General features: G+C 30.7%; 1 protein-coding gene across 6 annotated transcripts in view; it reads left to right on the forward strand.

The window, feature by feature from the left end:
- The window catches only part of LOC132734810 (uncharacterized), a 30258-nt gene extending 17241 nt beyond the window's left edge, over window positions 1-13017 (forward strand). For 2 of the 6 annotated variants that reach the window (XM_060721666.1, XM_060721674.1), the window contains 12 exons: window positions 2999-3095; window positions 3615-3693; window positions 3964-4062; window positions 4441-4572; window positions 5077-5208; window positions 5489-5620; window positions 6090-6206; window positions 10206-10337; window positions 11045-11176; window positions 11483-11614; window positions 12099-12215; window positions 12519-13003. In XM_060721666.1, the coding sequence (XP_060577649.1) occupies window positions 2999-3095; window positions 3615-3693; window positions 3964-4062; window positions 4441-4572; window positions 5077-5208; window positions 5489-5620; window positions 6090-6206; window positions 10206-10337; window positions 11045-11176; window positions 11483-11614; window positions 12099-12215; window positions 12519-12665 (1448 nt within the window). In that variant the 3' untranslated portion in view covers window positions 12666-13003. Of the gene's footprint in view, window positions 1-2998; window positions 3096-3614; window positions 3694-3963; window positions 4063-4440; window positions 4573-5076; window positions 5209-5488; window positions 5621-6089; window positions 6207-10205; window positions 10338-11044; window positions 11177-11482; window positions 11615-12098; window positions 12216-12518 lie in introns of all 6 variants that reach the window. The other 4 variants (XM_060721706.1, XM_060721682.1, XM_060721697.1 and 1 more) reach the window with 4 other exon arrangements.
- Window positions 13018-13219: the final 202 nt, after the last annotated feature.

The following is a 13219-nucleotide window of genomic DNA, read 5'->3' on the forward strand; positions in this document are numbered from 1 at the left end:
TCCCGATAACATGTGACAAACGAGCAGGCATACATGATTTTCTGTTTATTGTTTACAAAAAATAATCAAAACACATAATCCAAATTCATGAGTCCAAATTTAAGTAACCTTTAAAATACCTTTTGTGTTTGCATTCAGCCTTTATCTTGAATTGTCTGATGATTTTGTTATAAAAATAGATCTACAGGTCCCAATTTTTCAGCCGAGGATACTGTACGCAAGTCAGGGAAAATTTCAATTTTGACTGCAGTGGAGTTAGTAAATGAGTTGAAATTGTTAACTTTTATTGCTTTTTCCATGACAACTCTAAAGAAAATATGCAAAGTATTTTTTTCTGGTTAGAAAGTTGCTGTTTAGTGTTTTTTGTTGTTGTTTTTTTTTTTCATTATTTTTTTGGACCTCAAACTGTTGCCCAAGAGTTTTCTTTGTCTAGGTGTTTTTCTCACTAGTAATGCAATCTAAAAATTTCCACATTACTTATGAATTGACTTGGATCAATTGAAAAAAATGCAGATGAAAATATTGATTATCAAACACAGTTATGGTACGGTATGACGTAGATTAAATTGACGCTTCTCATTTTATCAACAACCAATTTCGATTTATCGAATGTCATCAATGTGTGTTGATTTAGTAACTAATTTGTCGCACATCGATACATATCGCTTATTTTGATGTTTTTCTTCTTAAAATCAAAAGTCCCGACGGAACTCCCGACTCAGAAGTTTAGAAATCCCTTGGCTATTTTTGGTGTCCTCGGGATCGCGGGACTGCGTTAGTGTCAAACCCTGCCTTTTGTAAGTTGGAAAATATATACTGTCTTCTTTTGAACCGGTCATCTATTATTTGCATTGAAGGTTGTTTTTTTAGCTCATATGACCACTTTGTGGTCAAGTGAGGTATAGTGATTGGTCTATCATGTCCTCCGTTGTGGTCGTGCATGGTCAACAATTGTCTTTTTATCGCTCTAGAGCCCTTAAAAATTGTTTTATCTTAATCAAACTTGGTCCATTTATATTAATCAACAAAATCTAGTTCAAGTTGAATTTTGGTACTTCTCCAATCAAAAAGTAGGTCACTAGGTCAAATCGTAGTAAATCCTTGTAAACACATTTCTAGTAAAATTTTGATCCTATCATGATTAATTTTTCGCATAATGTCCATCTCAATCAAATCTAGACCAAGCTTGATGTTGGTACTTCTCGGGTCAAATAGTAGGTCACTAGGTCAAATCGTAGTAAATCTTTGTAAATTCATTACAGGGCACAAATCTAGTCAAAGCTTGAAGTTGGTTTTCCTGGGTCAAAAAGTAGGTCAAAAGGTCAAATGATAGAAAATTTTTGTTTACCCATTTCAGGTTATAATTTTGGCCCTATCATTTAATGAACATTCTATGATATAATGCTTTATTATGACATTAATTAGAATGTTCACTTAAACAAATCATAAATTTGGCAAATAGTCAGGTTAGCAATTCAGGGCCCTTGTGTTTATTAACACAGCCATGCCAATGAATATTAAATCAGTGATTTTTTTACCTTTTATGAAGTACAAGTCCCGGGACTCGCTAGACTTGAACTCTATGAGTCCCAGACTGAAAGTATGAGCCCAAGTTTATATGTAATTACTAATACTACAGCTGATAAAAAATAACAAAGCGAAGTAGAAGAAACATTTTTGTCATGGATTTTATGTATGTTGTATATTCATGAATGTTACTTGATCTTGTAATTAAGTTCATAAATTCTCCTGATTTTAGCCATTTTCCAAAGTTGAAGGTCTGCCTGCTGTAACTATCCAGATTTATATTCATGAGACAGTGATGGGTATCAATGCCTAACATATTCTTGGCTGTTGTCCTGATTCTGTACAGACAGGACAGTTCGAACTAAACATTAAAAAGAAAATGGCTAAGCGTTTTGTCAATTTATCACACACTAAGGACAGATACATGTGAAGGTATTGAGAATTTACCTGACAGTATTTACCAGCCAAAGGTTTCCCTAACCAAAACAAAGTTTTAGATTCAGATGAAATTTGGTATTGTCACGTCTATAATTCATTTTATTTCCCTAATAAAGCTATTAATCATTTCACCAAACAGGTTTGATTAAGAAACAAGCACTTTTGAGCAGGATACCAATATGTAGGTACAAATATGGAATCATTTAGAGTACGAAATCTGAACATTTTTTTCGTTACAAATTGGTTGATTTTTAGTAATAACTTAATAAGTTTATTATATTTTCAACATTTTTCTGATGAACTTCATATTCTAACCATATTAATTTGTCCTGTTCATAAATTGAAACTTCAATATGGGATTATGAGGAGAAAATAATTAGCTATTTAACATGCGAACGGGGCCGAATTTCGTCCAAACAAATTATGAACAAGTATGTTATTAGACACTGAAGGCATACTAGGACTGGCGCTTTATCATAGACGATTTATTACAACTTGAATTTTTTGTAAATACCAAACAAAGTTTGCTTCGCTTCTTCGTTTTCCCGTTTCGGACCCATTTTGCAGATGATTATTTTTAATGTACGGGAATATACATGATATTTACAGTCTGATATTTATCCTTCACCGTTTACTTATGTAAAATTCCATTGGTTCACAAAAATAGATTATCCAATAAAAATGAATGTTGTAAAAATTGATGGTACGGTGTGGGATTAATTTCAACCCAGTGCAGAAAATGCGACATTGGACAGACTCGATACTTGAAAATAGCGTGCGTCCATGGAACGCACATATTCTGAAACTTTGCGTCCACAACAGCTTTTTGGCGTCTAGGACGCAGGGGTAAAAAAATCACTGATTAAATAATTAATTTTGTATTGTCTTGGTTAGGTAAGCGATTCATTCAGGGCAATCATTGCCCTGTTTTTTGAATGTTATTATTCTTAGTGTTGTCTTAGTGTAAATTAATCTTTAAACTGATGCATTTGTTTCATTAGAGGATGCTAAAAATTGTGATATTATTTTTTAGAGTTCATGAATGTGACTCCAACTGTTGTTGTCATCTCAAAAGATGGACAAGATTCTTCTTTTTTCCCTCTGTGTAATAGGTTCTGCCTAATTGGAAGGTATAATTTGACTTAATTAATTTTAATTTTTACTGCCACTCTGAATGATATTTTCCTACAATAATCCGATATAAATGGAGGAGTTAAGGTGGATTATTAGTTAGGTTATAGAAAGTTTCTAGGAAAACCATGTCAGGTGGACAAGTTGTCATTATATTAATGAGTGATTAGACGAGGTTAAACTCAAATTAATTATTAATTAATTGAAATTAATTTATTGTGTAACCTGCAACTGCAATTATTTAAGCCATTTTAAGAATTTGTTACAATTATGTAGCATGGCCTAGTAGTAGTAATTCATTTATGATGTATGATTCAAACCTAATAGTCCACTAATCAGTGATTATCTGATGTTTGCAAATAGATAGGCTGTCATTATACAAATTTATTATTAATATATGATAACACTTCTGTGTAAAGTATAATTTTTCGACCATCGTCTTTGATGAGCTTATGATGCACTGCTATGCTTTAATTGTTCTTGTTGACAAATGCTGACTTTGTAATGATATTTTGAAGGGACAGAAACTGTGACATAATTGTGTCCTCGAAGGATGTGGATGATGTACATTGTCAGTTAGAAGTTTATATGGGCGAGGTAACCAGATGTTTTCCACTTTAGCAATATTATACATTGCTCGTGTTGCATACACATTTTGCATACTCGCTAGATCTTTCATATATACCTTGCTCATGCTTGAAAACATGCTTAAATTACTGCCATGCTACTTAAAAAAATATACAAATTGATGAAGAACTGATTTGTCATGTAATTTTTATGCAGTTATTGGAAGTAGATAGTTTAACAGTCATCTAAGGACTAAGGAGAATTACATTTCAATTATCTCAAAACTTCGATTTTTTCCAGGTTTTTCTGACTTACTTTTCGGGTGTTAAGGAGAAGCAGTTACATTGTGGAGACACATTTCAAGTAGGCGAACGTCATTTTAGAATTGGGAAACAAAAGGTATGAGAGAGTAAGACTGTAATATGAACCACAGATTGAAAGAAATGAAATAGAGAAAATTTATGGGTTCCATTGGTGTAACCTATCCTGTTAGAAATTCAATACTATGAAAAGAAATTTGTCTGTTTATGAATTTATACTGCTCAAATGGGATCAGATGTTAATAATTGCTCAGTAAAATTGTCATTTAAGCTGGTGGCTGTATAATCTGTTTTGCCTTATTGGCTGTTTGATTTGTATTGTTATTATTGGTATTCAGACCTTGTCAAATGACTAATAATTACCAATTATTTGGATTGGCTGGCATTATCCAAATAATTTCCAATCTGTTTTGCTTTTATGGCTGTTTGATTTGTATTATAATTTTTTTGTATTCAGACCCTGTCTAATGATGAAACTGTGGGTCATGTTGAAAATGAGAAGGACATAAGATTTGAAAATGAGATTGCTAATGATGGCGGCTGTGACTTGTCCATGATTGATTGTCACCAAAGTCATGATGACAGAGTGGTAATATGATTTTTTGAGCTTTTTACTTAACCTAAGTCTTAAATGGTCTTATATTCATTCTGAGGGAAAACCTTGAATTGAAACTTGAGCTATTTGTTGAGAAAGCTCTTTGTGGACGGAGGTTTTGTAATGTTATTTTTTACTAACTATTTTTTTTGTAACTATTCACAAAGTAGGTCAGTAAATGTCCAAGATACCATTATATATATATATAATTTTTTTATTTATATATAATTATGCATGATATGAGAGTTTTGGTTTGGGAATGCAGGATTTATTTGATGACCGAATTCAGTGCCTGTTGTACATGTATGATATCAATACTAGGCACATGTGTTTCCTCAAGTATAATAGTATAATTAAAATTATTGGTTCAACTTTTTTTCTTATTAGCATAACACATAGGTTTAGTATACTCTTATGACTGGCTTAAAGCCAACAATTTCCAATCTTTTTCTGCTTTTACTGTTATTTTTATTTGCATTGTGATTTTTTTGTATTCAGACAACTTCAAATGATAAAACTGTGACTCATGTTGAAAATGAACAGTACATAAGACTTGAAAATGAGGTTGTTAGTAATGGAGACTGTGACTTGTCGGTGATAGTTTGTCACCAAAGTTATAATGACAAAAAGGTAATGGAAATTTGAGTTTTTTTTCCATTTCATAATTTGTTATCAGCTTGTATGTGTTATGTACTATTTGTTGATAAAGCTCTTTGACAACTTATGCTTTTCATGTTAATTTTTTTACTTAAGATGTATATATTGGAACAATAGGTCAGTATATGTCCAAGATACCATTACATATATATGCATGATTTAAGAATATAAGTTTTAGACTTTTTGAAATATGTAGATTGGAATTTAGTGCCTGTTATATAATATAAAAACTTGTTTTAAATTTTTTAATCAGACTCTCTCAACTGATGAAACCATGAGTAATGCTGAAAATGAGCAGGACATAAGATTTGAAAATGAGATTGCTAATGATAAAGGTCGTGACATATCCTTGATTGATTGTCATCAAGGTCATGATGATAGAGAGGTAATAGAAATTTGAGATGTTTTTTTTCCAATATGTGAATTTGTAATCAGCTTGAATGTGTTCAAAGGGGCCAACTTATTTTAAATCATGGACTATTTGTTGAAAAAAACACTATTGACAGAGGCTTCGTAATGTTAATTTTTACTAAAGTGTAACTATTGGCAAAGTATGTCAGTAAATGTCCAAGATACCATTATATAAATATATGCATGATATGGGAGTTTTGGTTTGGGAATTCAAGATTTATATGTAAGACGGAATTCAGTGCCTGTTGTACTTGTATGATATCAATTCTAGGCAGATGGTATCCTCAAATATAATAGTATAATTGAAATTATTGGTTCATTTTTTCTGATAAGCATATCACATAGGTTAAGTATTCTCTTATGACTGGCTTAAAACCAACAATTTCCAATCTTTTTTTGCTTTTACTGCTATTTTTATTTGCATTGAGATTTTTTGTATTCAGACCACGTCAAATGATGAAACTGTGACTCATGTTGAAAATGAACAGTACATAAGACTTGAAAATGGAGACAGTGACTTGTCGGTGATAGTTTGTCACCAAAGTCATGATGACAAAAAGGTAATGGAAATTTGTGGTTTTTTTTCCATTTCATAATTTATCAGCTTGTATGTGTTCTAAGGGACCAACTTTACTTAAATGATGGACTATTTGTTGATAAAGCTCTTTGACAACTTATGCGTCTTCATGTTAATTTTTTACTTAAAGTGTATATATTGGAACAGTAGGTCAGTAAATGTCCAAGATACCATTACATATATATGCATGATTTAAGAATATAAGTTTTAGACTTTTTGAAATATGTAGATTGGAATCTAGGGCCTGTTCTATAATATAGAAACTTGTTTTGAAATTTTTTAATCAGACTCTCTCAACTGATGAAACCATGATTAATGCTGATGTACTATTTGTCAATAAAGCTCTTTGACAACTTGCGCGTCTTCATGTTAATTTTTTACTTAAGGTGTATATATTGGAATAGTAGGTCAGTAAATGTCCAAGATACCATTACATATATATGCATGATTTAAGAATATAAGTTTTAGACTTTTTGAAATATGTAGATTGGAATTTAGTGCCTGTTTTAAAATATAGAAACTTGTTTTGAATTTTTTAATCAGACTCTCTCAACTGATGAAACCATGAGTAATGCTGATGGACTATTTGTCGATAAAGCTCTTTGACAACTTATGCGTCTTAATGTTAATTTTTTACTTAAGATGTATATATTGGAACAGTAGGTCAGTAAATGTCCAAGATAACATTACATATATATGCATGATTTAAGAATATAAGTTTTAGACTTTTTGAAATATGTAGATTGGAATTTAGAGCCTGTTCTATAATATTGAAACTTGTTTTAAATTTTTTAATCAGACTCTCTCGACTGATGGAACCATGAGTACTGCTGAAAAAGGGCATGACAATAGATTTGAAAATGAGATTGCTAATGATAAAGGTCGTGACATATCCTTGATGGATTGTCATCAAAGTCATGATGACAGAGAGGTAATGGAAATTTGAGATGGTTTTTTTTTCCAATATGTGAATTTGTTAATCAGCATGAATGTGTCCGAAGGGACCATCTTTAGTTAAATCATTGGCTATTTGTTGAAAAAAAAACACTAATGACAGAGGCCTCATCATGTTAATTATGTCTCCCCCACCTCGGGGGGAGACATATTGTTTTTGCCCTGTCCGTCCGTCCGTCCGTCAGTCCGTCCGTCCATTCTTCGTTTCCGGACGATAACTAGAGTTCCTTTTGACCTACAGTTCCAAAGCTTTCCCAAATTTGATGATTCTTAATTTTTAAAAGGGGATATTTTTTGTTTTTTGGGTTTAGTAGTTCAAGGCCCAAAATTTAAAATGGAACGTTGTTTTAAAAATTTTGTTTTTTTCGGATTAAAAAACCTAGAGTTAAACCTTTTTTGGACCTAACCAAGCCTTTTTAAACTTTAGGTTTTTATTTTTCTTTTTTTAGAAGCTGAATGGTTTAAATTTTTTTGGGTAAAATTTTGGTAGGTTCAAATAACTTGGGCCGTTGTAATTTCCGTTTTTGGAAAAAGGAATTTTAAATTTTTAAATTTTTTTCCTTTTAAGACCTTTTTTTAAAGGGCCTTAAATTAAAGGATGGAATTTTTTGGTTTTTTGAGAGAATTATCCCCTTTTTTTTTTTTTGTTTTTGGGCCCGTAAGGGGTTTAAAGGTCCCAAAATCCCAATTAAACGTTGGGAATTTTGTTTGGAAAGAATTAATAGGGGTTCCTTTTTTAAATTTTTTCAGCCCCAAAATTCCAATAAGGAATTAAATTTTTGGTCTTTGACAATTGCCTTATTGTTTTTTTTCTTAAAAGGGTTTTAAAGGTGGCAAAGGGCCAAAAATACCGTTTTTTGGTTTAAAAAAATTTTCCATTTCGGGTTTTATTAATTTGGTTTCCTTTTTTTAATTTTTTCAACACCCCAATTCCCTAGGATTTGATGGTTTTTATAAAATTTTACCCTTTTTTTTGTTTTTAATTGGTTTTCCCGTAGGGCAAAAGGGCCCAAGGTCAACCAAAACGAAGTTGGTTTAATTTGCTTTTTGGATGATAAACTAAAAAAATTCCTTTTTAGGGCCCTAAAAAAAACCTTTTAAAAAACTTCAAAAGGTGGAAAAAGGTTCTTAAAATTAAAAACGTGAAAATTTTTGTTTTATGGGGCAGTCAAAAAGGTTTTAAGGTTTTTAAAGGGTAAGTGAAAATTTGGGGTCATTTTTTCTCATTTTTCCCCGGATTTTGAATTAACTAAAGTTTTAAATTTTAAAACATAAAAAAAACCATCCCAAAAAGACCCTTTTTGGGGAAGGTTTTATTTTTCGGTTTTTTTTTAATTATCCTTTTTATTAATTTTTCCATTCACTTGTTTCCTTTCCAAAAGTTAAAATTCTCCGCAGTTTTTTGGGGGAAAAACCGGGTTTTTTCAAAGCAAATTTTTAAAAAATTTTAAATAAAAAGGAAAAAAAAAATTTTTGGAAAAAAAAAAGCAGTTAAAGGTAAAAAAACCCCAAAAAATTAATTGACAAAAAACAGATTTGGGGGAGTTAAAACCGGGTTTGGGGTTTTTCCTAAACGTTATTAAAAAATTTTTTGATTTTTAAAATTTTTAGGGGCCTTTTTTAAAAATTTTTTTTGATAACCTTTAATTTTTCCTTTAATTGTTTTGTTTTTTTAAAACAAATTTGGTTGAAAATAAACATGACATAATTTTATTTGAAAATTGGGGTTTTGTTTTGTTTTCTTTTAATTTTTAGTGAAAAAATGTTTATAGCCCAAATTGGGGCATGAAAAGTCCAAAATACCGAATTATGTATTTATACGAGGATATTGGTTTAAAAATTTTTTGAATCAGATATTGATTGGAATTTTTGGCCCGTTTTTAAATTTAAAAAGTAGGAAGCGACTTGTTTTCCAAATTTTTTTGTTTTTAAAAACAATTAGTGGGTTTAACTTATCCCGCGTAGCTATGCATTTTGGGTTTAAAAATTCTTTTTTTTGGTTGTTTTTTCCAAATAAATTTTTAAAACTGTTCACTTTTATAGCTGTTTTTATTTGTATTGTCCCTTTTTTTTATTCAGACCATGGTCAAATAGGGAAAATGTGACCCCATTTTTTTTAAAATGAGCAGGACATAAGATTTGAGAATGAGATTGCAAATGATTGCGGCTGTGACTTGTCCATGATAGATTGTCACAAAAGTCATGATGACAAAAAGGTAATGGAAATTTGAGGTTTTTTTTCCATTTCATAATTTGTTATCAGCTTGTATGTGTTCTAAAGGACGAACTTTAGTTAAATGATGGACTATTTGTTGATAAAGCTCTTTGAGAACTTATGCGTCTTCATGTTAATTTTTTACTTAAAGTGTATATATTGGAACAGTAGGTCAGTAAATGTCCAAGATACCATTACATATATATGCATGATTTAAGAATATAAGTTTTTGAAATATGTAGATTGGAATCTAGGGCCTGTTCTATAATATAGAAACTTGTTTTGAAATTTTTTAATCAGACTCTCTCAACTGATGAAACCATGAGTAATGCTGATGTACTATTTGTCAATAAAGCTCTTTGACAACTTGCGCGTCTTCATGTTAATTTTTTACTTAAGGTGTATATATTGGAATAGTAGGTCAGTAAATGTCCAAGATACCATTACATATATATGCATGATTTAAGAATATAAGTTTTAGACTTTTTGAAATATGTAGATTGGAATTTAGTGCCTGTTTTAAAATATAGAAACTTGTTTTGAATTTTTTAATCAGACTCTCTCAACTGATGAAACCATGAGTAATGCTGATGGACTATTTGTCGATAAAGCTCTTTGACAACTTATTGCGTCTTAATGTTAATTTTTTACTTAAGATGTATATATTGGAACAGTAGGTCAGTAAATGTCCAAGATAACATTACATATATATGCATGATTTAAGAATATAAGTTTTAGACTTTTTGAAATATGTAGATTGGAATTTAGAGCCTGTTCTATAATATTGAAACTTGTTTTAAATTTTTTAATCAGACTCTCTCGACTGATGGAACCATGAGTACTGCTGAAAATGAGCATGACAATAGATTTGAAAATGAGATTGCTAATGATAAAGGTCGTGACATATCCTTGATGGATTGTCATCAAAGTCATGATGACAGAGAGGTAATGGAAATTTGAGATGTTTTTTTTTCCAATATGTGAATTTGTAATCAGCATGAATGTGTCCGAAGGGACCATCTTTAGTTAAATCATTGGCTATTTGTTGAAAAAAAAAACACTAATGACAGAGGCCTCATCATGTTAATTTTTACTAAAGAGTAACTTTTGACAAAGTATGTCAGTAAATGTCCAAGATACCATCATATAATTATGTACACACATGATTTGAGAGTATAGGTTTGAGTATTCTGCGTTTATATGTAGATTGGAATTCAGTGCCTGTTAAAAGATATTGATACTTTATTCTTATTGTTTTGTTTAAATCAGAGTTAGGTTGAAAATAAACATGACATATGATTTGAAAATGAGTTTGCTTATGTTGCTTTTAATTGTAGTGAAAATATGTTTATATGCCAAGTTGGACAATGAATGTCCAAGATACCGAATTATGTATTTGATACGAGGATATTGGTTTAAAGTTTTTTGAATCAGATATTGATTGGAATTCTGTGCCTGTTATATGTTAATAGTAGGAAGCAGACTTGTTTCCAAACATTTTGATGTTTTTATAACAACTTAAGTGTTCAACTTATCCTGCGTACGCATACTGCATTGGTTCAGAATTCTCTTTTGGCTGGTTTTATCCAAATAATTTCCAATCTGTTTCACTTTTATAGCTGTTTGATTTGTATTGTCATTTTTGTATTCAGACCATGTCAAATAAAGAAACTGTGACTCATTTTGAAAATGAGCAGGACATAAGATTTGAGAATGAGATTGCAAATGATTGCGGCTGTGACTTGTCCATGATAGATTGTCACAAAAGTCATGATGACAAAAAGGTAATGGAAATTTGAGGTTTTTTTTCCATTTCATAATTTGTTATCAGCTTGTATGTGTTCTAAAGGACGAACTTTAGTTAAATGATGGACTATTTGTTGATAAAGCTCTTTGAGAACTTATGCGTCTTCATGTTAATTTTTTACTTAAAGTGTATATATTGGAACAGTAGGTCAGTAAATGTCCAAGATACCATTACATATATATGCATGATTTAAGAATATAAGTTTTAGACTTTTTGAAATATGTAGATTGGAATTTAGAGCCTGTTCTATAATATTGAAACTTGTTTTAAATTTTTTAATCAGACTCTCTCGACTGATGGAACCATGAGTACTGCTGAAAATGAGCATGACAATAGATTTGAAAATGAGATTGCTAATGATAAAGGTCGTGACATATCCTTGATGGATTGTCATCAAAGTCATGATGATAGAGAGGTAATGGAAATTTGAGATGTTTTTTTTTCCAATATGTGACTTTGTAATCAGCTTGAATGTGTTCAAAGGGGCCAACTTATGTTAAATCATGGACTATTTGTTGAAACAAAAACTCAATAATGGACAGAGGCTTCGTCATGTTAATTTTTACTTAAGTGTAACTATTGGCAAAGTATGTCAGTAAATATCCAAGATACCATTATATATATATATATATATGCATGATATGAGAGTTTTGGTTTGGGAATTCAGGATTTATATGTAAGACTGAATTCAGTTCCTGTTGTACATGTATGATATCAATACTAGGCAGATGTGTTTCCTCAAATATAATAGTATAATTGAAATTATTGGTTCAACTTTTTCTGATTAAGCATATCGCATAGGTTTAGTATTCACTTATGACTGGCTTAAAACCAACAATTTCCATTTTTTTTCTGCTTTTACTGCTATTTTTATTTGCATTGAGATTTTTTGTATTCAGATCACGTCAAATGATGAAACTGTGACTCATGTTGAAAATGAACAGTACATGAGACTTGAAAATGGAGACAGTGACTTGTCGGTGATAGTTTGTCACCAAAGTCATGATGACAAAAAGGTAATGGAAATTTGTGGTTTTTTTTCCATTTCATAATTTATCAGCTTGTATGTGTTCTAAGGGACCAACTTTACTTAAATGATGGACTATTTGTTGATAAAGCTCTTTGACAACTTATGCGTCTTCATGTTAATTTTTTACTTAAAGTGTATATATTGGAACAGTAGGTCAGTAAATGTCCAAGATACCATTACATATATATGCATGATTTAAGAATATAAGTTTTAGACTTTTTGAAATATGTAGATTGGAATTTAGTGCCTGTTTTAAAATATAGAAACTTGTTTTAAATTTTTTAATCAGACTCTCTCGACTGATGGAACCATGAGTACTGCTGAAAATGAGCATGACAATAGATTTGAAAATGAGATTGCTAATGATAAAGGTCGTGACATATCCTTGATGGATTGTCATCAAAGTCATGATGACAGAGAGGTAATGGAAATTTGAGATGGTTTTTTTTTCCAATATGTGAATTTGTAATCAGCATGAATGTGTCCGAAGGGACCATCTTTAGTTAAATCATTGGCTATTTGTTGAAAAAAAAACACTAATGACAGAGGCCTCATCATGTTAATTTTTACTAAAGAGTAACTTTTGACAAAGTATGTCAGTAAATGTCCAAGATACCATCATATAATTATGTACACACATGATTTGAGAGTATAGGTTTGAGTATTCTGCGTTTATATGTAGATTGGAATTCAGTGCCTGTTAAAAGATATTGATACTTTATTCTTATTGTTTTGTTTAAATCAGAGTTAGGTTGAAAATAAACATGACATATGATTTGAAAATGAGTTTGCTTATGTTGCTTTTAATTGTAGTGAAAATATGTTTATATGCCAAGTTGGACAATGAATGTCCAAGATACCGATTTATGTATTTGATATTGGTTTAAAGTTTCTCGAATCAGATATTGATTGGAATTCTGTGCCTGTTATATGTTAATAGTAGGAAGCAGACTTGTTTCCAAACATTTTGATGTTTTTATAACAACTTAG

The sequence above is a fragment of the Ruditapes philippinarum genome, unplaced genomic scaffold (assembly GCF_026571515.1).
Source record: "Ruditapes philippinarum isolate M1 unplaced genomic scaffold, ASM2657151v2 ctg10267_1_1_1_1, whole genome shotgun sequence".
Lineage (NCBI taxonomy): Eukaryota > Metazoa > Mollusca > Bivalvia > Venerida > Veneridae > Ruditapes > Ruditapes philippinarum.